This window comes from Bactrocera dorsalis, chromosome 5 (assembly GCF_023373825.1).
Source record: "Bactrocera dorsalis isolate Fly_Bdor chromosome 5, ASM2337382v1, whole genome shotgun sequence".
NCBI lineage: Eukaryota > Metazoa > Arthropoda > Insecta > Diptera > Tephritidae > Bactrocera > Bactrocera dorsalis.
The window spans coordinates 50,867,248-50,890,473 of NC_064307.1; the positions used below are offsets into that span (position 1 = coordinate 50,867,248).

Below are 23,226 nucleotides of genomic sequence, written 5' to 3' on the forward strand. Positions count from 1 at the left end.
CCAAAATAAATATTGATGAATAAAAAAATATTTTGCGTTTTAGTTACAATTCCCGAGTAGCATTTAAGTTCGGTTCATATATAAGAATTGCGAATCACAATAACCACATAATGTCTTAGGCGTTAAGGTAAAGATTTTGTTCCAGAAACTATTGACGCTGTGCCCAAACTGATATCGCAAGACTGTCATGTGACGTATCGTGAGATCGAGATAACTCTAAGCATTAGTGAAACCAGTATAAGAATATATAACAAGAAAGCAGCAGTCGATTGTGTAGGTGTTTCAAGACGAGCCGAATCTAACAAAAGTTAATCATGCACTAAACAATCTAAACATGTCGCAATGCCACGACAATGCGAGCTCTCAAAGCATTGGCAAAAGTGTTTCAACAATTGGTTCAAATGCAATCAAAAGTATATAGATTTTAATGAAGAATATTTTGAAAAAAGCGATTTTCTATGATTAATATTGGTTTGTATTATCTAATCTCGATATATAAAAAGCAACCCTCGTGGTTCGATCTTGAATTGGTTACCTTTTACTTGTAAAAAATATTATTCTTTGTTAATTTAAGAAATTATTATTAATAACAAGTTTATTGACTAGACTCGTAATTCAGCCTAATTTTTTCGTAAAGAAGTGAAAATAAGCGAGAAAGTACTAAGAACAAGTGTAACCAAAGATTAGATGCATTTCTAATGGATAATAATTAAGGGCATATTAAATGTTTTCACTTAACTTTGGCATTAAACTAAAGTGTACTAGGGAACATGTTTCTACGAAATTTTATAAAAATAACTCACATATTGACTGATATAATCGGCTAGGTTGCTCGTGAAGCGATTCCATGTGTTGACTTAATTTTGTTAAGATATCTTACACACTGACCTCCGAATTTGTATGGTATAAAGTCAACCGGATGTTCGAAAAATCATTATACTTGGAAAATACGTTCAATTTATTCTATTAAAATCGATTTTTTTAGGAGGGAAAGAAATAATTGAATTTATTTAAACATCATTTAAAATTTTTTTGGATCCAAAATCTTTGATATTCTGCCTTTGGGAAGCAATTGTCCGATGCATCTCGCATGTGCATTTGTCAGACGGCGGGCAGGATGCAGGTCGCAATTTCTATCGGAAAAAAAGAATAATAGAGTTTCACATTTTTTAATAGTTTATCTTCTAGTTAAGCTTAGAAAATTCAAAAAAAGTGTATAATTTTAAAACAATTTTAAAAATTGAAAAAGAAAGTGGTTTATAATAAAAAAAAAAAATTACTTTATGTTGTTTAAAAATATGCCAAACTTGACTTTTCTTATATTTTTTTTGTTTAAATCGAAGATATTTTAATGCCAAAGATAATAAACTTTGCCCCAATTCCATACGACGTTTAGTTTTTTTTCTATTCTGCCCGCAAATTAAGAAAAATCGTAACAATTAAAAACCGAGAAACGAGTTGTGTCCAAGCGCTGTAATTGGGAACCAATTCTTAGATAATTTTTAAAGAGATTTAAGCAAAAAAAATCGATTTTTGAAGCTTCTAAAACATTTTCCCTACTTAAGTTATATTGCAAAGTGACCAATGCTTTCGCTATAAAGTTCGCCATAAGCTTGGTGGAGAGGTACCCATGTCAAAGTATAGAAATTGGAAATGGACTAGTATCATCTCGTTCATTCCACGAAATCTTCCAGTCACTATTCATTCTAGCTTCCATATAAATTAATCTTCATTGATTTATATGTATGTATATTGAAAAGTGAAAAACACTGAAGGCGTTTAAAATGGCATGGGGAGAGGGATTGGTTTTAATGTGATTTCGCCCATTTTCAAACCGTGATATAACTAAGTTGGTTGAATTGATTAGGGTAGTAGTTATAAGATATGAAATTCCACCGAAGAGTGGTGCCAAAAATAGTTCCCTCATTAGAACTAAATCACTTACTTCACTCTATTAGAATAAAGTCGGAACTACAGATAGATAAAAAAGCGAGAGCGAGAAGATGAGTATGATAAATTAAAATTAGTCACCTAAGCGCATCAGGAGGAGACAAATATTTACTCATAGAGACGTGCGCGACTTCCACGTGTTACTAATAAAAACGGTTAGCAACTGAAGCAAACACCTGATTGTTGTTGTCTGATAATGAAATGTGCAAACAAATTGTCTAGTCTGAATTCATTGACAGTTGACTTATGAAGTGCAATTTGAGGGAGCTGCAATCAAGTAGCGCGCACGTTTTCACACACGCTCATCTGGTGGTGGTGATAAGTGTCTAACAAAATGCAGTGACGATAATTTTGATTGCGTATTTTAAACTCGGTGACAAATTTGTTATTGCGGCCGTTGAACTTGTTTGCTATTCTCATGCATATTCAAAAATATATAAACTTTTCTATACAACTAATTGGAGATTATTAGCTTCTATTAGTAGAGAATTCGACGTAGAAGCAGTAGGACTGATTAGGCAATGAAAAGGGTACATACCCTAGAACATTTGCACACGTCTATGATACGGCAGTGTGAATAAAAGGAACATCCTCTAGTTTTTCTCCATACATTTAATATATTATGTATTTGTACGTTTTTTATGTAAGTAATTTTTGTCCATTTAAATAATTGTAGAACTAACAATGTTGCAAAAGTAAATTATATAAACTGCTTATGTAAGATCAGTCCAGGGGTGCTCAAACAGCTTCTAAAAATCTAACACTGATCGAAATTTACATATGCAAGGTCAAAAACGGGCCAAAAAACTAACTACACGATATGTACAGTGCGAAGCCAACCAGAGGAGTCATCATAATGGATGTGTGAAGTCTGGTAGAAGATGTTACACACTTTGGGGGAAACAAATCGCGAAATTTCAACATAATATATACATTAATAATAATATCAATATACTTCAAAAAGCATTTATAATGACAGAGTATGATCCCTTATTATATAAAATAATACAACTGGATTTTATTCTTTGCCATAACCTTTTAACTTTCTGCCTTTAAATTCTGATGGTTTTCTCTTCGCAATGTTGCCTCTATTACTCTTGTATGCAACCCTAAAACAATCTCGATTATTTAAAAATTATGCAAAGAACCGTAAGGTTACAAAAGGCATTGTACTTCGGTGTAACATGTTGAAGTTACCATAAGCCACAATTCAAGCGCGTGATTTTTTGTAGCTCAGTCTAGTTAATTTGAAAATATAACGGGTGATTTTTTTGAGGTTAGGATTTTCATGCATTAGTATTTGACAGATCACGTGGGACTTCAGACATGGTGTCAAAGAGAAAGATGCTCAGTATGCTTTGACATTTCATCATGAATAGACTTACTAACGAGCAACGCTTGCAAATCATTGAATTTTATTACCAAAATCAGTGTTCGGTTCGAAATGTGTTTCGCGCGCGTGTTTTGTTCAGCGATGAGGCTCATTTCTGGTTGAATGGCTACGTAAATAAGCAAAATTGCCGCATTTGGGGTGAAGAGCAACCAGAAGCCGTTCAAGAACTGCCCATGCATCCCGAAAAATGCACTGTTTGGTGTGGTTTGTACGCTGGTGGAATCATTGGACCGTATTTTTTCAAAGATGCTGTTGGACGCAACGTTACGGTGAATGGCGATCGCTATCATTCGATGCTAACAAACTTTTTGTTGCCAAAAATGGAAGAACTGAACTTGGTTGACATGTGGTTTCAACAAGATGGCGCTACATGCCACACAGCTCGCGATTCTATGGCCATTTTGAGGGAAAACTTCGGACAACAATTCATCTCAAGAAATGGACCCGTAAGTTGGCCACCAAGATCATGCGATTTAACGCCTTTAGACTATTTTTTGTGGGGCTACGTCAAGTCTAAAGTCTACAGAAATAAGCCAGCAACTATTCCAGCTTTGGAAGACAACATTTCCGAAGAAATTCGGGCTATTCCGGCCGAAATGCTCGAAAAAGTTGCCCAAAATTGGACTTTCCGAATGGACCACCTAAGACGCAGCCGCGGTCAACATTTAAATGAAATTATCTTCAAAAAGTAAATGTCATGAACCAATCTAACGTTTCAAATAAAGAACCGATGAGATTTTGCAAATTTTATGCGTTTTTTTTTTTAAAGTTATCAAGCTCTTAAAAAATCACCCTATATATGTAGCTGCAAACTCTGGGATCAATTATTTCATTTACATACATCCATAAATAATGGAGCTTCATAAAATCGAAATTTCCTAAATCCGAAATCTTATCTGCAAAAAGACTTTGTAAGCTATCTTCGAATTATATTATTTCTTCTTTGAAGTGAAATGGATTAAAACCACGAAACACAAATTAAGCATAAACATGAGCAAACTCATTGAATGCAATTGGCTACATTATTCAATTAAACCAAAATCGGTGAGCTTTCCAATGGTCATAACCCCAAATGAGCAAAACACTTAAAATATTTGACAGCATTTATTGAAAGGCATACAAAGTAAACAAGAATTAAGTAAACAATAACAACAAGTTGTCATATAAGAGGAATTATAATGATTTATAGGAGTTGAAAAATGAAAACACGTCAAAACAAGGTACGTAAAAGTGCACACTTCAATAACAGTGAAAAGTCAAAGTCAAGCATTGGGCGTGAATTCACGGTTGCCAAGTGAAAGTGCCGGCATATACCTCGGAGCTTCGCGTTTTGTAACCATCAGCATATGTGTGCTGCCTGACCGTTGTGCTTTGATCTCTGGCTATGCTATCCGCTGAACAAAGTTAACGATTTATTGAACAAAGCCTTTACGCCAACGAGTCTTACAAACAATAGAAAATTTACGGTATTTCGGCAGCAACAAGTCATTAAAGCCTTTTAATTTTCTGATAGGCTCAAGATGCCAACAATAACCATCTTTGGATATACAGCAATGAAATTCCAAAGTACTCAGCGAAAATAGTAGTCTGCACCTGAACTAAAGCGAATTAGTCTGAAAAAACTAGTGTTTACCGCAATATTCATGCTTAAAGGCTGCAGCAAGATGTGCAAAATTATAGAACGATTTCTTGTAATTGTATATGTTTTAGCGACCTGCAACTTTCGAATTGCCTTTATAAGTTTTTTCCGTTCTCTGCACCGAGCGAATTATCTATTTATAAATGATTTATCCAAAAAAGGCTATTACGACAGAATAAAAAACATAAGAAATTATTTATGGCATCCGTAAAAAGATGTTGATCGAGATAGGCGCACTCTAAAGCTCTAAAGTTCATGAAAAATGGATATGTGAAAGCTTTGTCTAAAATAGGCGCCGGTATTGGCCACAATCTACCGATCCGAGTCACAACCCTATAAAAACGACTACATTTCACAGTTACCAATGCAAGGAGTGTACGAGTAAAGCACCAAAACTTATTTTTTTTAAGAACTTCATTTTTGGACATATTTTAAGTAACTTTATGAAATCATATAGTAAGGTATCTGGGTGCAGACAAACAGTCAACAGACTTTTTGTATTTTTGTAACGAACCAGTTAAAAGTTACTTTTCAACTAGTCCCTTTCTTATCGGGACGCATGATTAAGTAAACACAAACATATACATGCATAATTACAGTTTGTCACGCGTGGCCGCCAAGGCATCTCATCTCCATCGCAATCAGCACCGGAATCGCCATCACCACTCAACACATCTCTTTTCAATTCGAATTTGTAAACACACGAAGATAAGTGCATACATATGTATGTATGTTTGAGTTCGTAAGTGAATGAATGTTCGAATTCTCAATTGAAAGACCATATGTGACCCGCACCATGAAAGTGAAACCGGTTTCGCGCGCGTTATTAAACGACTAGGACAACGTTACTTTGCGGCTTCCATGGCTACAATGGCTTAAGCGGGTACGAACGAGTTTACTTCGCTGTGGCGTGACGCATTGAACGTCACCGACGCGTCGGCTACGATTTTGCTGTTGACCCACTTTTCGAAAACTCGCTTCGAGCTGAATCTAAGCTGTCGCAAATTGCAGTGGTCTGCTCTCTGGCTTGGTGTGGAAATCCACGGGAGGAATTGCTGATTGCGCGAGCGTGAAATCAAATTATTGAACGCTATCGAATTAATATACATAAATACTATTTATGTTTTTCTTTGGACTTCGATTATTTATTCACTGATTGGATTTAATTTTGTATCTTCGCAGCTGATACTATCTGGTGAGTTACACCAAATATTAACATGTCTTGTTAGGGTTTCGTTTAATCTGAGCTGACCTCAATCGATTGATCCAAAATTATGTATCTATATTTTATATTATTTCCAAAAATACTGAAAATATTACCACAACCGATTCTGCAGTCTACAAGTTTCTCTGTTGCAAATACCTGCTGTTCAGGGGTCTTTGAATTATTCTTTCTAAAACCCATTATTTTATACTAAGAATTATGTGTATTATATTTGATATACTCGTAGAATACCTTGTCCTTAATTTATAGTAAGGGTTTGTGCACAAAACTGGATGAATTATAATGAATATATATTTATAGACTAGGAATCTGATTTTGGGGTAGATTTTTAATTGTTAGGTCAGTTTTTTGTAGGTTAAGTTAGTTGTGAATGGCTATGATTAGGTTATATACAAACAAAATGTCCTTATGCGATCTCTATGCCAGGTCAACGTTAATGGTTATGGGAGCGCCGTCTTACAGCATATCGGGGTGATCTCTAGCCGGTATACTGCTGGCTCTAGTAAGAAAAAAATTACGGTATTTTTTTAACGATCTTAGGTCTCTTTTATTTTTAACAATTTTTTAGATTACATAAGCTTTGGCTTCTCCCGAAATTACCCATTCCTTACTTATTTATTTCTCTTTCAAGTGACTTAAACTGCCTTACCACAAAGGCCAGATTTATATTGTAGTAATGTATGCTTACAAATATTTGCAAGCGGTATTGCTTTGCTCACCTTATTTAAAAGTGAGCGAGCTTAGCCAGACAGACTTGTTTAAAACAGTTTGACTCTGGATTCTGAATAGTATCATATGTGTGAATATAACTTTATATATTTATCGTTTCAATTATGCCTTTCACTAAACTCATTAGAGTAATAAAATTATCAGCTATGGGACCAACATTCTTGTAAACTTCCATAAACATGTGGTCGCTTACATTAAATTTAATAACTGTAACAAGTAAACTCAACCCATGCTTATTATTTTCAAAAGCTATTTCTATGTTCGCAGTGCATTTGATTATATTAAATATAAATTCTTCATTCGTTCAAAGTGTTTGTCAAAAATGCAATTATGTACGGTGCTCTCCGAAGTTTACAAATTAGTTACTGAAAAGTTTAACGTACACTTTTCAATTAAACAAACCTAATCAGTTCCAAATTGAAACAATTTATTGGTTTTTGAAAATGCAGTACCTTTTGTTTATAAAAAATGGATAAATTTAGTACATATCTCAATGGATAGCGGTGAAAAAGAGGAAAACGTTATGCTGGCTAGATATTTTTATACTAAAATACTCTTCTTTGTATTTGCAAAGGTTTAAAATCATTTTTTTCAAAAGTTGAAATTTTGAAAATTCATAACTCTGAGTTTCCTGAAGATCTTTTCAATGTGTACAGTACTTAGTACATTATTTTGATAAATCTCGTAGGGTTCAGCCTGCGTTTGCAATGTAAGCGAAAAAATGTAATTATTTAAGAAATCACATTAGAAACCTCAAAAATAACAGTATTTTTCCACTATTTAATAATTTAATAGATGTTATTATACATAAAAACCTTCCTCTTCAATCACTCTATCTATGATTTTTTTAAGGTTTTAAGGTAAAAAAAGACATTTTTGCGAATTTATTTCTTGAACATGGATTAAGGAATTTTATTCGGACCTTTTGCATATTATAGAGCATACTTTTGACAATCTAGGGTAATTTCTTCGTGCAGAAACACTGAAGCATAAGCCGGTAACAAAGCTTCTTTCAGAACGCCTTGAAGAAAAAAAACACTTTGCGATGTTCACCATAACTCGGCTGGAAATTATTGGAAAATAAAAAATCAAGAAAAATTAGTCAAATTACAATCAAATCTTCGTCCCAACGTTCTTTGATATTTTTTTTTATTTAAAGTGAAAATTGCTAATTGTCATTAAAAAATTCCGCCATTTTGTGGGTGGAAAAAACCCTTAATTAAAAACAAAAAAAAACAAGAAAAATCGTTAACTTCGGCTGCACCGAAGCTAATATACCCTTCACAAGTGCATTTCTTTTAGCAACTATGTGTCCATTTTGTATGGAAGATATATGCTATATAAGCCGATCTGAAAAATTTCAGGTATATTATATAGTTATAACCTGTGCCAACTTTTGTGAAGATACATTAGGGGTATTCTCTTGCTCTTACAAAACCCTTTCACGGTGCAAGAATTGCAAATTTTTCCACCTAATGCAACGGCATAACAACAAACACACACAGAAAAATATTTGCAAGGGCTGTAAAATCAAACCAAAACCCATTTTTATGTGCGTAAACACGCAAAAATATAATTACAACCCTGTTTTAGCTGTCATTATACAGAAAGTCATATTTTGACGTTAAATTGTTGAGGAAGGAAAATTTTAATAGATTTTATAATTTCTATTTAAATTATAAAGATTTGTTACAGTATTTTTGTTAAGATTGAATGCAGAAGGTGCGGCAGTTCACAGTAGCCATGCGCAATAGTCATTTACAATAAATTGACCGAATCAGCCGTTCATATATCACTAAATTCTGCAATGGGTGCTCTCGTGCCCTAGTATATTTCGGTGTAGTATTTTTGCAATCTGCAATCTTGCAAGAGCAAGAGAATCCCCCATTGTCAAATATGAAAGTTTTCCATACAAGAACTTGTTTCCGATCGTTCAGTTTGTATGGCAGCTATATATATGTTATAGTGGTCCGAAATCGGCAGATCCGACAAAGCTTCTTGAAGAGAAAATAATGTTTAAATAATTTCAAAACGATATCTTAAGTACTGAGGCACTAGTTCGTATATATACAGACAGACAGACGGACATGGCTAAATCGACTCAGCTCAACATACTGATAATTTATATATACACTTTATAGGGTCTCCGAGGCCTCCTTCTGGGTGTTACAAACTCCGTGACAAACTTAATATACCCTGTTCAGGGTATAAAAAGTGACGAAAAAAAATGCCCTATGTTGTCAAAAGTGTGCTCAACAATGTGCAAAAGGTCTGAATAAAATTATTAAATCCATATTTAAGAAATAAATTCGCAAAACAAGTAATTTTCTTACCATGAAAACTTTAACTAACCTAACCTAACTTTTCTCAGTTTTGTTCCGTGTGAAGTCAAGTTAAAATCATCAGTCCGTCTGTATTAGTGACAATTTGAGTAGACATTGAGATATCTTCATGAAACTTGATAGAAATACGAGTACCATGAGAACGTTAGCATTATAGATAGAATAGATGGGAGTAGTCGACGTCAATAAAATAAAGAAATTAGTGCTTGAGAATCGACGATTAACAGATAGAGATCTGACTAGATTGTTGGTATATCTGAAAGCTCAGTGAAAACCATTTTCAAAAGTAATTTGGTCTTTAGAAAAGGAAAAGGCATAATCACTAAATTTTTCAAAAACCGGGTCGCTTCTACGTCTGTGAAACAAAGCTTTCCGACTACCAGGATGTCATGAAGCACCGAAGCTGGAAAACCACCCAGGTCTTAAATTAAGGTTATGTTGACAGTTTTCTTCGATTGTCGAGGTGTGGTGAGTTTTTCGCCAAATTTTCAGCTAACCGCTCTGGGAAACCGTTTTGAGTCAACTGAGGACATTAAATTTGAATCGCTACACGCATTGAAGGCTATTCTGCAAATTGACTTTAACAACGGTTTCGAGGATTAAAAAAAAAACAATTATATCACACTTTGAAGACAAAATCAAGAATCTGCAGAGCTGCGCTGTAAGCAATCCAATTGAGATATTATTAACTGAGGTCAGTTGCCTTATAACGTTTCATGAGAAATTTATATTATTGCATCGTTTTGTGTCTAATGTTTTAACACTTAAAACAGGTCATGATTAAATAATATTGGCCTTCATTTGAATAATCACCCGTATGATTACAAAAGTCCAAACGAGCGCTTCCAAATCTTTTATGCCGTTTTCAATGCATGCATCTTCAATTTGCATACTCTTTATGTATATGTGTGCGAAGGTATTTGCATAATTACTCTAGACAAAATGTAGCCAAAGTATAAAATGAAAATATTATCGCGGTATCGAAATCTCGAACCAACCAAAAGAATTACGCGCCTCGTCATCTTTATGTCAAAGAGCGTCTCAGCAAGTGATCACTTCACACATTGGCACTCATGTATGTGTATAGGTATCCGCATTTGTATGGAAATGGCGGACGAGTCGTTCTTGAAGTGGAAAATTTGTTAAATTTCAATTCACCGACACATTAAATGCGGCCAGACTTGATGGCGATCTGTCAAGGCTGATTATGTTTACTAAGCTTAAGTAACAATCAGGTATTTAATTGAAATGTGATCACAAATAAAACAACAAATCTGCACTTACATACACATGTTTCGACACATGTCGACAACAAATCCTAAAGAAACGTGACCGAGAGCGAAAAAGCATTCGCCGCTAAAGTGTGTCGTATCGAACGTACTTAACGACCACATGCTTAGCATTTACTATGTATATAAACTGGTTTCGTACATATTAATTATGTTTAATGAACGAAAAAACTTACTAATGATTAATTTATTAATAGAATATACATATGTATTTCGATTGTTAGACCACCATATTATTCCGCGGGGGAGAAATTGCATACAAAATCTGAGAATATGTCGAAGCACAATGTTCTGAACTACAGTATTTTCAACTCTCCCAGAGCACAAAGAAACACTCCTTCACTGCTTCAGCTTCATTTGTTGTATCATCAACCATCACCTAAAAAATGCCGAATTCAAAAAATAAATTACCACTGCAAACTGACCTTCAAACATTATTTGATTAGTGTTACAACTCAATTAAAGTGTTCTCAGCAGTAAGGGGCACAAAGGCTAAAAATTAAAACTATGAACAGGGCTCCGTTTCACCTTTAAGAACTAATAGACCAATTTCCACCAAACGCAACACTGTTTCGACATTCGTATGTTACTCTGTGACACTGAGCTAAATCTGACAACAACCACGCTTACTTTTCATTAAACTTTAAATTGATTATGTTTCTTTCGCTTTTCAGTGCAGTAACAAGTACCAATGTCAAAATAAATTATGATTTTCGACTTTTCTCGTTAGTTTAGAACAGTTATGTTACAATAAAAAATCTCTTATTTTTCTTCTTCTTCTTTAATGGCTTTATAATCGCTTACCCGAGTTAACTACAGCGCGCCAATCGTTTCTTCTTTTAACGATTTGGCACCAATTCGAGATATCATGTGCAACCAAGTTCTTCTCTACCTGATATCTTCCTCTCTTTCTGCTTCCCCCGGCAGGAACTGGCATAGCCAGCGTAGCCGTTGTCTCTTAATTCGCTGAACTACAAGTATATATGTCAATGTCGCTGTATAACTCGTATAGCTCATTGTTCCATCGAATGCCGTTGCCAAAGCGCAAAGGACCATGAATCTTCCGCATAATCTTTCTCTCGAAAACTCGTAACGTCGACTCATCCGATGTTGTCATCGTGTATGCATCCACACCACATAACAGGACGGGAATAATGAGTGTCCTATAGAGTCTTTGTTCGTCGAGAGAGGGCTTTACTACTCAGTCCGAAGAGCACCTGTTGGCAAGAGTTATTCCCCATTGAATTTCGAAACTGGCATTGTTGTTAGTGGTAATACTGGTTCTAAGATAGACGGAAAATAGACTGAAACCTCTTTTGGTATCGAACTGCTCAATGTCAGTTCACGCAGCCGTGTTAAACTAAAGGCTTTTCGTGCTGTCAAGAGCAGCTTTGAAATCGAAGAGCTGGTGTGAATCGTCCTTTTTTCACGGATTTTTCCAAAATTATCCAGTTATTGATTTTCTTGACCTAAAGCCACAACAAAGATCCAATTATCCATCCATAGAGCCACGTTTAGAATTTCACTCAAGTGAGAAAAGTTCTCCGAGCGCCATTCACTTGTGAGTGGCCAAGTATCCTCTGCGTAGCCAAAGAACATCCGTTTGAAGGTGAGCTAAAGTGAAAAGGAGAAACATCCCCTCCCCAGGGTTGCGCGTTGGGTTTGGTACCCACCACGTAAAAAACCCTACCTGTGACAAGGAAACAATAAACAATCGGATCAATAATTTCAATGTGCCCGTTTGACTTAAAAAAAGTTCGCCTTAACATTCCTTTTAATGCAAATTGAGACTAGATAATCTCAGGTGCTGCCTTTGCTCTTTTGTGTTAAAAGAACAAATTTGTTGTTATTTATAAACTCACTGACACTCACTGAAAATCTGACAAATAAATCCTTCAAAGGTGAAACTTTGTTCTTACAATAAGATAAAATAAGAGAAACTTAGGTCGACAACCAATTAACAGACATATGTAGGTTTCTTAGGGTATAGCGAAGCATTACTTTGAGGTGCGAAAATTGTTTTTTTTTTTAATTTTGATTAAATTGTATTGGTTTGCCTTCCAAATATGTATTTTTAAAACTTTACTTTACTGACTTCAGTAGACTTTTGTAGAGAATTCTTGAGATTTAACATTGTAAAGAGAAAAAGTAGGATGTGATTAGCCGGAATTTCCGAGAATGTTGCCAGATCATTTTTAATTAATAGACATTCTTTAGTTAACTTTTGGTAACTTTCTATGCTACATATGGGACATAGAGCGCTACACTGCCTAGAGCTAAGGTAGTAAGAATTCAACGTTTGGTGTTTAACATATGTATGTATACATATCTGTTAATTTGTACTTCCTGCGGAATAATGATGCCTATGGAATAAGTAATTTTACGATTGCCCATGAAACTAAAAGCCCTTACGAGTCGTCGATTGGTGCATGTCACAATTTTCAGTTGAATATGGGTGTGAGTTTTGTACTCGGTTTCATATACTTTGGTGAACTTCAATTTTAGAAAAAGTTTGGTCAGGAATCCACACCTGAAATAGCTAGCTATCCAATTATCCCATTATAAGGAAAACACAATATTTTAACTTGTTTTTGCTATGTAAATAATTCACATTTATCTTCTTTAATTATTAGAATAAATACTTAGGATGGGTTTGAATGCACCTCTCATAACTACATTCGCGTTAAAAATATAAAAATCGCTTAAGATAGTATACTTATAATACAATTATTGAAACTCCACATCGAAACTGGTAATCGTGCTTAACTAAATTTCAAATCAAACTAAAATTTGGGCGGAGGCATCACAGTTGTTTCAAGTAAACTTTTATGACGTTTACAAATTGACAGTTCTTGATTCTCCAGCTAAAATTTCATTTTCGCGCTGAACAGTAATTGCATTGTCTGCATAAATAAATAACTACTAAGACTAAGTACAAAACAACAATCAGTTAAGGTAAACAATATCACAGTTGCGGTGTGTAGATGTGCAGTCAAACTGACAGCTGTCAAACTTCTATACTTGGGAGTCACTCTTGACAATTGCGGAACTTGTCTGCGACAATCCACCGTTAGAGATGCACTTAGTTTTTATGCGTCGCACCATTCTCACTGGATATTGTGCTGGCTACCATTGAAGTTGTTGTTGTTGTTGTTGTTGGCATAGTAAGAACTGTGTGGTTTTCACTCGCTTGTCCTGCGCATACGTTCACCGATTTCTCATTGACAGTTGCCAAAGTGACAGTTCCTGCATGCAACAAGTTGTGTGGGCTATTGGCCTCCTCGTAAGTGGGCAAAACGGCGTAGGCTCTACCGGCCCTTACCATACCCGTTGTTGTTGTTGTTCCAGTTGCATGCTGCCGTTGTTGTTGTGCGGCATTCATTGTTGGCAATAATGGCGACATTACTTCAACGAGTTGCGACTGAGGCGTTGTTGGTTGTGAAGGTGGTTGTTCCTCATTAGTTGTTGCCTTCTCATTTACGTGGAACACGCTGAAGACGCTCGGGTGCACTATGAGGCAGGACTGCGGTGATTTATTGAGCAGCTCCAGTGCAGCTTCGTAAGAAGGCAAGCCGGAGACGAGCGTGTATTCGGGCACGGGATCGTCAATGCCGGGGTGTAATTTCGTAATTTCGCTTTCGTGTCCGTTGCGTGATTGCGTCACAGTGTTGCGGTCTGGAAATGGGAAGAAAGCGAATTGTTATTTACGAAAAAGAGAAGGATTTTTTAATGTAAATAAGTTTAGTAAAATAATATAAATGTACTTATGTATATTGATAACATTTTGAGAAAATAAGTTAGAGTGTCCACAGAAATAATACTTTTTGTCAAAATTTCAGAATTTTTTTAAGTCAGCAATTTATAGTGGTTATAAAAATTGCTTTTTTAATCGAAAAGTTTTGAACACAAAATTGCATTAGATGCCTATATACTGTTTATTATACATTGTCCACTATTCTTACAAATTTAAAAAATAATCAGTATACATTCGTACATATAAACATGGAAAAAACTCGCTTTATATGCTCTTCTGACGAGCGCTGAGGGCAACGTACTCAATTCAGTTTCGCAAAATAAACCGGGAACCCGTTTTAGACCACCCCCAGGTTCTACATTTTCATGTAGTTGCACAAATAACGGTGAATTTAAATAATAATACGAAAATTAGTTATTTCACTTTGGTAGAAAAACTTCGGCTTATGAATTAGCAATTCATATAGTTTGTATTTATTATTAATTCTGACCTTTTTTGACACTTTGCTGTTAATGAATACGAATCTAATTAGTTTTAAGCTGCTTAAATATTGACACTGATCACCTTTTCCTGCATTTTTCATAAATATGTATGCACAAAATATTTGTATGAATGTCACAAACATTCGAGAATTTATTGAAGCTACTTGTCTGCTGATATAGTTTTAAATTTATTTTACATAACAAATAAATAAATAACGGTATCAAAAAAAAAAGATAAATTCGCTTGCATTGAAGTTATAATTCCTTTCTTTCAGAAACAACAAATTTTACATAAGTATGTATGTGTATAAGAACTTGACTTTGATCAGTCAGTTTGTATGGCAGCTACTGTAGTCCTATCTGAGCAATTCGTTCGGGAAATGTAACGTTGCGAAGTTTCGTGAAGATATATTGTCATATAAACAAGTTTTGATTGTAAAGTCTTGATTTTGTAGTTAAGTTTGTATGGTAACTAATTGCTATAGTCATCCTTCATCGGCGTTTCCGACAAACGCGCAGCTTTCTTTGGAGAAAAGGATGAGTGCAAAGTTAAAGAGTCCGCGTATATGAAGATAGACGGACATACAACACGATAATCATTTACTTATGTATGTATTTTAAAGGATCTCCGACGTTTTCTTCTGGCTGTTACAAACTTCGTAGCAAACTTGATATACTCGGTTCAAGATATAAAAATATGTAAACAACACAAAATTAATTGAAAGTGTTAAGTTTCCTGCTTTTATGCCAATAAATAAATTAAATATGAATAAATGAGCAGATTACTGTACAATATTATTACAGCAATCAAAAAATGTTGAAATGTGTTTCATTAGCCCTTTATTGGCTAATGATATGCCAATATACATAAAGCAGTACTTTCACTGAGCACATAATATGTATGTATGTATGTGACTCACTATACCCACATTAAATGTTAAATCACAGCTTGAACGCTGTCTGATTGTTTGAGCAGTGAGATTAATGAAGCGTGGAATTTATGAGTACTGGTCATTTATTTGAAATTGTTGTATGTGTTTCTCAGTTGTTGTTATGTATTCACTTTTATTTTCACTTTCGATATTCAAATTGGCAAATTGTTAGAATGAGAATAATGAGTTGGGGTGAGGATTATATTGTAGAAACAATGCACTAATGTCGCTTTCGCCAGTAAAAATCTTACAAAGTCAACTTGAATCGCATGTGGGGAAAATTACTAAATGTGTCTACTATTAAATTACTATAAATGACTAATACTTGTCTAAATATATAAAAGTGCTCATAAGAATGTATACGTGTGTTCACAACCTCGTTGTTCCCGAAATAATGAATCGAAAAGCTGAGATTTTAGGGCTGTTTTCATAAACTTAGAACTATGGGTATATGTTAAAATTAAGCCTGTTTTTGTGTTTCGTCAGTGTTGAATTACTATATCAGGTTGAACTTATGGTACGATTTGCTTTACATTAAAATTTAATGTATCACTTTTATTTTTTTCAGTTTGATGGTAGCTTTCAGAAAATATCTAAATGTTTTTTTTTTTAACATTGTTAAATATTCAATAAATAAAGAGCATTTAACACTTAAAATTTAAATAAAAACAATATTTATTGATTAATATTATTAAAAAAAATAAAAACCATTAAATTAAAATACTTATCAAACATCATAGAGCCGTGGCGAAGATCTTTAGTCTGCTGGGACAATCATATATGTACATATACTTACACATATAAGTATGCATATACATACATACTAATTAATAATATATGTGCAGTCAATATTTATCAATTATTATTGAAAACAAATGCGAAACAATGTGCAAAACAATCATGAACAGCCTTCAAATTGTTGACAAATGAACACAGATTGCAAAACTTGCCTTTCCCTTCCCACATAAAAACATTTAGCGCCTACGTGCTTTCGGAATGTCTGCCATTGGAAAAACTGCGTCACACAAAACTGATAAGAGCAACCACAGGAAATTCTAATCAAATGAAAGTTATCGTAAATCTTAATCATAAACAACATAACTGAATCAAAAAGCTGGGTAAAATGTTAACACACATACATAAGTACACAGCTGTGTATGTGTGAGTGTGTTTGTGGCTATAAAACAGCAAACACGACAAGAGTAATTGACACATTTCTATTTTTATACTCTTGCAACATATTGAGTACACATTTTTTGTTCAGCTTACGATTGTTTGTATCACTTAAAACTAATCGAGATAGATATAGGGTTATATAGCAATGTCTGTGTGTCCGTCCGTCCGTCTGTGCAAAATATAACTTGAGTTAAATTGACATACATACATACATATGTGTCTTGGTACACAGGTCCCTTGGAAAAAAAGAGAGGACGAGTTCGAAGATGGGCGTAATCGGACTACTGACACGCCCACAAAACACCTTTAAACGAAACTTTATCAAGTGACATAAGTAAACACCAAATTAAGATATAGAACTGTAATTTAGCGCAGCCTAATAGGTTTAATGTACATACACCCCAAACCATTCAAGCTAAAATAACCAAATTCGCTCAAGACAAATCCTATAAAACCCCTAACAACTATGAGAATATGAATAAAATCGGATCATAACCCCGCACACTCCCCAATCAATAACTGAATAAGCAAGAGACATTTAATTTTACACGAATCGTGCCTTTGAGGTATGCCGTCTATGACCAAAAATTGTCCAAATCGAATCAAAACTGCTCAAGCCCCCAAATACCGAAAATGTGGATCCCAGAGCCGTTGCCTAACTTTTTACTTAAATTATCGGTCAATTTGTGAGATATATGATTGAAATTAGGAGAGAATAATTTCTTGATAATAGTAACTTTGACCTCATGCTCGATATGTGGGTCAGTGCATAAGTATGAGTTATACATACATACTTATATGGTACATGTATGTAAAATTGTTTGGATTCCGAGGCTCCAGTTGACGTTTTGCTCCTGGCTTGTTACTTCTCTGACTTTAATTCATGCCAGTTGCGAAAGTATTAAATGTTCGGTCACACCTGAACATACCCTTTCTTACTTGTTATATTGACTTTCGCTTAAGAACTACTTTGAAGGCACGTCGCACTTTGGCCGCGTTAATCATTCAATTAATTTCACTTTTGACCATTTTTGAAAAAAGTTCGCGTTTTATTACGAATGTGCGACCAAAGGCAAGGTGCGGTAAGCATTTACATGCTTGGCTTTGTTAGTCGCACTTAGATATGTATGTATATTTGTAAATGGTCATGGCTTATAGCCAATTGAGTGCGCATAATAAATGGCAAAGACGTATTTGCGTACGCGCGCAACACATATCCATGCTTACATACATATGTACAAATGCATGTTGAGAAATCTTTGGCAAATAGGCACACCTGCGTTAGCACCGCAGTAAGCAGACACACACTCACATATTGGCATTAAGGCGCATGACAAGTTTATGTCTCTGGGTAAATACTTGTATACATATGTATGCATTTACAAGTGTGTATGTGTGCTTGTGCACACAAAGTGCATGCAGCTAACCGTCGATTGTCAATATAAATATTGGATTTTCAATGCCTATTGCAGTTGGACAAACATTGATACTCAATAGATACTCATATGTACATATAATACATTCATATGTAATAAACATATATATTTACATATACATATGGTGCAAGTATTTAAGTGTCGATAGGCGACTTGTTGATTTTTTAAGCCCAAGGTGAGACGTAGACTTACAAAAGTGCGTACAAATTGGTAAAAACATACACACACACAAATAAATGTCTGATTTTAAGCTCAATATGAAGTGAAAATATGCGATGAACTTCAAATTAATTAAATGGAAGTATGAGTAAATAAATAAATTCTGCTGACTAAAAAAATATTTAATTTAGTTTGTAATCTAATGTTAAACATTAATAAATTATTAATTTTTTATTATTTAAATTAAATTAATTTAATTTTTATTGTTATTAATTGATATTAAAATTAAGTAAGGTTCAGTTGATTTAAAGTATCTGAATAAAAATATAATAATTAAAATAAATTTAAATAAATTAATCCAAATATATAGTGTTAATGATGAAAAATAAATATAAAGAAAATAAAATATACAAAATATTAATATATAATATATAAAATAAATACAAAATTAAAAAAAAAATATTTTTATATATTATTATTATTATAATTATTATAAAATGTAATATTAGTACTATTTCAATCAAAAATAATACGACGAAATTAAAGTGATAAAAAAATCAAAATGATTATATGAAAAAACAAATAGGCTAATAAATAAAATTAAATTTAGTGCTACTAATTAAAAAAAAAAAATATTTTAGAACGTAAACTGATATATATTCTATAAGGGCTACAACTACCATACGAATTTTATTTGTAATGGATCACTTAATTTGTTTAACTTTAAATTTGCTTATTGCCTTAAGGAATATCATTTAATGAATTTACAAAGGGACTTATAATATAATTAAACTTATAGCACTTAATATAAAAATGGGTATGAAGAAATAAAAAGCGGAAAATTAATTAGTAATAATTTAAAAAAATATAATAAATTTTTAATCATATAAAACTAACTTAAAACTTAAGAAAAAAAAAAACGTTGGTTTAATAATAAAACTAAATAATGTTTAAACAAGAAAAATAGTTGAAAACTTAATATCTGTAGCAAAGTATAGAAAAAAAAATATACATATTCCAATTTTATAAACATTTGTTATGGCAGGTTGAAGCTATTGAGTTTTATTTACGAATATAATATCGACACTCGAAAAAATTTGTGACACCAATTCATTTTGCGCTTTAAGCTCTTTTTTTGAAATTGACTTCACGTAACGATCACTTAATTTGTTTTTGCTTTTACTTACAATTTCTCTTCCACGTGCGGAACTGATGGTAGAGGAAGCAGGAGCAGACGCAGAATACCATTGAGGTGAGTACCAGTGTGAGCACAATGCCGATCCACACCTCGTTCATGAACTTGTCGTACTCCAATTGGCGCTGCAGCTCGTCCACGGCATCAAAGCCGGACGAATCGATCGACACATGATTGGGTGGCGGCGGCATGCCGAACATATCCATATCGTTTGCCCTGCCACTCAGGGAAGCCCCAACAACCGGTGAATTGTCGAATTTAACGTATTTTTTCAATTGTACGGAATTGAGTAGCGTCGCTCCGATTCTTTGCAAAAAATCACTGGATGTGCTGAACGTAGACGTAGGTAGTTGTACGGTGGGCGCTGTGGGTGTGGCAGGAACTATAATGGTTTTGCTATTTTCAAGTATTTGTTGCGCGTATTTGTCCAGGGGTGGCAGTTCGTGTGGCAGCTCGAAATTCAATGAGCGTGCGAGACCTTCCATGTTGACGTTTATACGACGTACACTCGAAATGAAGGTGCGATATCACTTTCTTGGGTCGACGACTTTGTTTTGTCTTGGTTTTTTTTTTTGCACAAAGAGCAATGATTTGTGTTCTATGTGGCGACTGTTTATTTATTGTTTTGTGGTTTTTGCGATTTATGAATTGTGTCTCATGTGTAATTACTGTATCAGTGTGGTTTTCTTTAACTTTCTCCCGAAGTAAGTTGCGTTTTCTTTTTTTTTTTCTCTGACACGCTTTATTTAATTTGCTTTTCTTTGTTAAGACGCGACTGAATTGCTATACTTTACGACTTTTACGAGTAGTACACTTTTTTATTTCACTTCGCGTGTTAAAAGCAGTTAGCAGCTCGTCTAGTACGTCCGTCGCTAACACAATCTCTGTTTAAACTGTTGGCCGCAACGCAGATACGCAGCCATAAGTTACTCCGCACTGGCGGTAAGAGATAACCTCAATACTGTAATGACTCTCAGCTGCTTAGAGTAAGTCTCTCCGAAACGTTGATCTTCTCAAAACGTACTAACAATGTAGAGACTTCAAAACTCAGTGTCGTTGCGGTAGCTTGAGTATGATTATTAAGCAGGCGGCATTACCCAAATAAAAGCGTTGAGCGGTGCGTTCACGCCGACGCGGCATCGCTAAATAAAACGTAAACTTTACGTTAAATCCTCCTTTGAATTCTAAAATCAGTACAAAATATATTGATAGCAAAACGAATGAATTGGTTAATTTCGTTTATTAGGTATATGTCATACAAAATCTATGGACATGAGGAATTTTGACAGTAATTTGCTGCCGCTGTCTTTATTTAGGGATGAGCGTAAATTGTAGTAGATTGAAAGGAAACTGCGATCTCTCATGATCACCATTGCGTTCGCTCTCCGCTTAACATGCTACTCACCGTCAGTGCTCAGCAGGGCGAACCGGCTACCTGTTCTTCGTCAATTATCTTGCTTTGCTCAACATTTCTGCTGTGCCTTTTCGCCATGTCTTCCGCTTATTTTTTCTCTTTTTTGTGACGGTAAATTTATAACAAAGGCCTAATTTTCTTTTGGAAATGGATTTCTGTCGGTTTAACTGCTCTTTCCGCCGTACATACCCTCATCCCTAGAACGGCTGCTTAGGGCCGCATTGGGCGAGTGCGTTTACTACCGTCTGTTCTTGCTCATTTGCCGCTCGGTTACGCATCAACAAACAACAACGAGGCCCATCTTTCCATTCTTCGGTTGCTCTTCTAGCATTTCTTCATAGATGGATGGTTAGTTGGCTGGGAAATATTTCACTAGGTCTTTTGTGCACACACGCAACCAAGAACAAGAGCATTATTTCGTGTTGTCTTGTGTTATGTACGTGTGGCAGCATAAAACGATCTTATTCTCAAACATAATTTGGTTCTTTTCTACATTTTCGAAATGTCTCTGTTTGTGTTGAAACCTTTATAAATATGTATGTATATGTGAGTCTGTTCGTCTGCATGTGTTGGTTTATTGTTGTGGCATAAACACGGAAGACATAATAGTTGTCTACATACAATAGATTCAAATTATGTGGCCCATAATTGGCGTTACAGAACAATTTGGAGGATGACAGACAGACAAGGTTCCTTGTTGCTGTCTTTATTTTGGTTCGCAGCAACACTTTCCTCCAACAACAATATCAAATGTCATTCCAAAGGTTTCCATGTTTGAGTCTCTTGCTCCAAGTGTCGGTTCTCCAAGTACTGTGTAGTCAATTGACGAGGAATATGGGGACAAGTTTTGAATTTCCGATAGCGGCTCAATAATTCATTTTTTTTTCAGAACTTGGCTTACTACTTACAAACATTTACATAAAGTTTGGTTGTAGTTTCCTGCTCGTCTCCTGTGTTCATTGTGTTTTTAACCTGTCTGTTGAATATGATTTTTGATGTCGTACATTTTCACTTAATCTAAAAGCATACATATATACGTACATGTATATTTGCCTTTGAAATATTAGGAAATATTTATAATTTACTTTAACCGATCCATCCAGAGTCCCACTTAATGAAGTTTGAATTGCTATCCTTTTATGGGCTCACACAAACCAGAAGACCGATCGGTCACACGGAATATATAGACTGTTTCAAAGCCTTTGGTTTTTTTCACTAACTCAATTGGTTTAATATTGGCTTACTACTTGTGTGGAAAGTCGATTAAAGCATTTTTATTGCATATACCATACTTCGAACTGTGTATTGGAAATACAAAGAGTGTATTGGTGTATTTATGCACTGCTTTGTTTGATAAAGTATTGACGTTTTGAAGATAATACCAGTCTCATGAAAACTCTTGTACCTTTAGATAAAAAAAGAGCAATGCTCACAAATTCGAAAATAATTAAGAAAGTTTGTTAGTAAATTGGTGGATATGTGGATTATGGAATTTTTTAAAGAACGAATTAAGGAATGGTTAGATGAAGATCTCCTTTTTCCTGAAGCAGCAATGGAAAATGGAAACACAAACTTTATTTCCCTTCTGGCCTAATACACTACGTCGTTTTTAACTTACTATATATTTCCAAAACATTCAAGGAATTGGGAAGATATTCAATAAAATTTATGAAGTATATGAAACATTCATGTAGGGAGAGTTCAGCACTTTGTTATCCCTGAGCACGGTTTTTCTCTCGATTGCCCTGTAATCACCCAATAAAAGCATGATTCGTATATTTGTTTAATTGGGGTACAAAGCTTGTTACAATACCAAAAGTATTTGAGGATCTATTCAAGAATGATAAACAGAATATCCAACCAATTCTTTAGTTACATATTTTCGTTTTTTTTTATACACATACATACGTACTGTATTTGTAAATTAGCAGTTTCATTATGCATGTAGTATATGAATGTTAAATTGTTACCGACTAACAATAAATTGTTTGTACTTAACTGATCAATTGTGGTTAGTATGACACTGCTTGCACTGGTGAAAGCGAAATCATAAATGCATAAAACGACATGAGAAGCCAGCGAAAAGTAGTCAGGCAGTTTAAGGATTTCAT

At 34.4% G+C, this 23,226-nt stretch overlaps 2 protein-coding genes and 1 long non-coding RNA gene across 3 annotated transcripts; 1 reads left to right on the forward strand and 2 right to left on the reverse strand.

Annotated features, from left to right (window-relative positions):
- The first annotated feature begins 2,195 nt into the window (after window positions 1-2,195).
- Window positions 2,196-2,904, forward strand: LOC125779012 (uncharacterized). The gene is made up of 2 exons (XR_007423076.1): window positions 2,196-2,506; window positions 2,627-2,904. It is a non-coding gene; the product is annotated as an uncharacterized LOC125779012 (long non-coding RNA).
- A 10,243-nt stretch (window positions 2,905-13,147) lies between these two features.
- Window positions 13,148-20,614, reverse strand: LOC105223969 (protein commissureless 2). The gene is made up of 2 exons (XM_011201894.4): window positions 19,694-20,614; window positions 13,148-14,242 (listed from the first exon to the last, which is right to left on the reverse strand). Exons 1-2 carry the CDS (start codon window positions 20,184-20,186, stop codon window positions 13,650-13,652), a joined length of 1,086 nt encoding a protein of 361 aa, XP_011200196.2. The 5' UTR covers window positions 20,187-20,614; the 3' UTR covers window positions 13,148-13,649.
- On the reverse strand, window positions 13,650-20,186 carry LOC125778889 (protein commissureless 2). The gene is made up of 2 exons (XM_049458503.1): window positions 19,694-20,186; window positions 13,650-14,242 (listed from the first exon to the last, which is right to left on the reverse strand). Exons 1-2 carry the CDS (start codon window positions 20,184-20,186, stop codon window positions 13,650-13,652), a joined length of 1,086 nt encoding a protein of 361 aa, XP_049314460.1.
- Window positions 20,615-23,226: the final 2,612 nt, after the last annotated feature.

Bases quoted from the DNA above. Each gene is read 5' to 3' on its own strand.
- LOC105223969 (XM_011201894.4), bottom strand. From the start codon at position 20,186: ATGGAAGGTCTCGCACGCTCATTGAATTTCGAGCTGCCACACGAACTG. The intron at 14,243-19,693 runs GTAAGTAAAAGC...TCCCATTTCCAG, and splicing joins CCGCACGTGGAAGAGAAATT to ACCGCAACACTGTGACGCAA.
- LOC125778889 (XM_049458503.1), bottom strand. From the start codon at position 20,186: ATGGAAGGTCTCGCACGCTCATTGAATTTCGAGCTGCCACACGAACTG. The intron at 14,243-19,693 runs GTAAGTAAAAGC...TCCCATTTCCAG, and splicing joins CCGCACGTGGAAGAGAAATT to ACCGCAACACTGTGACGCAA.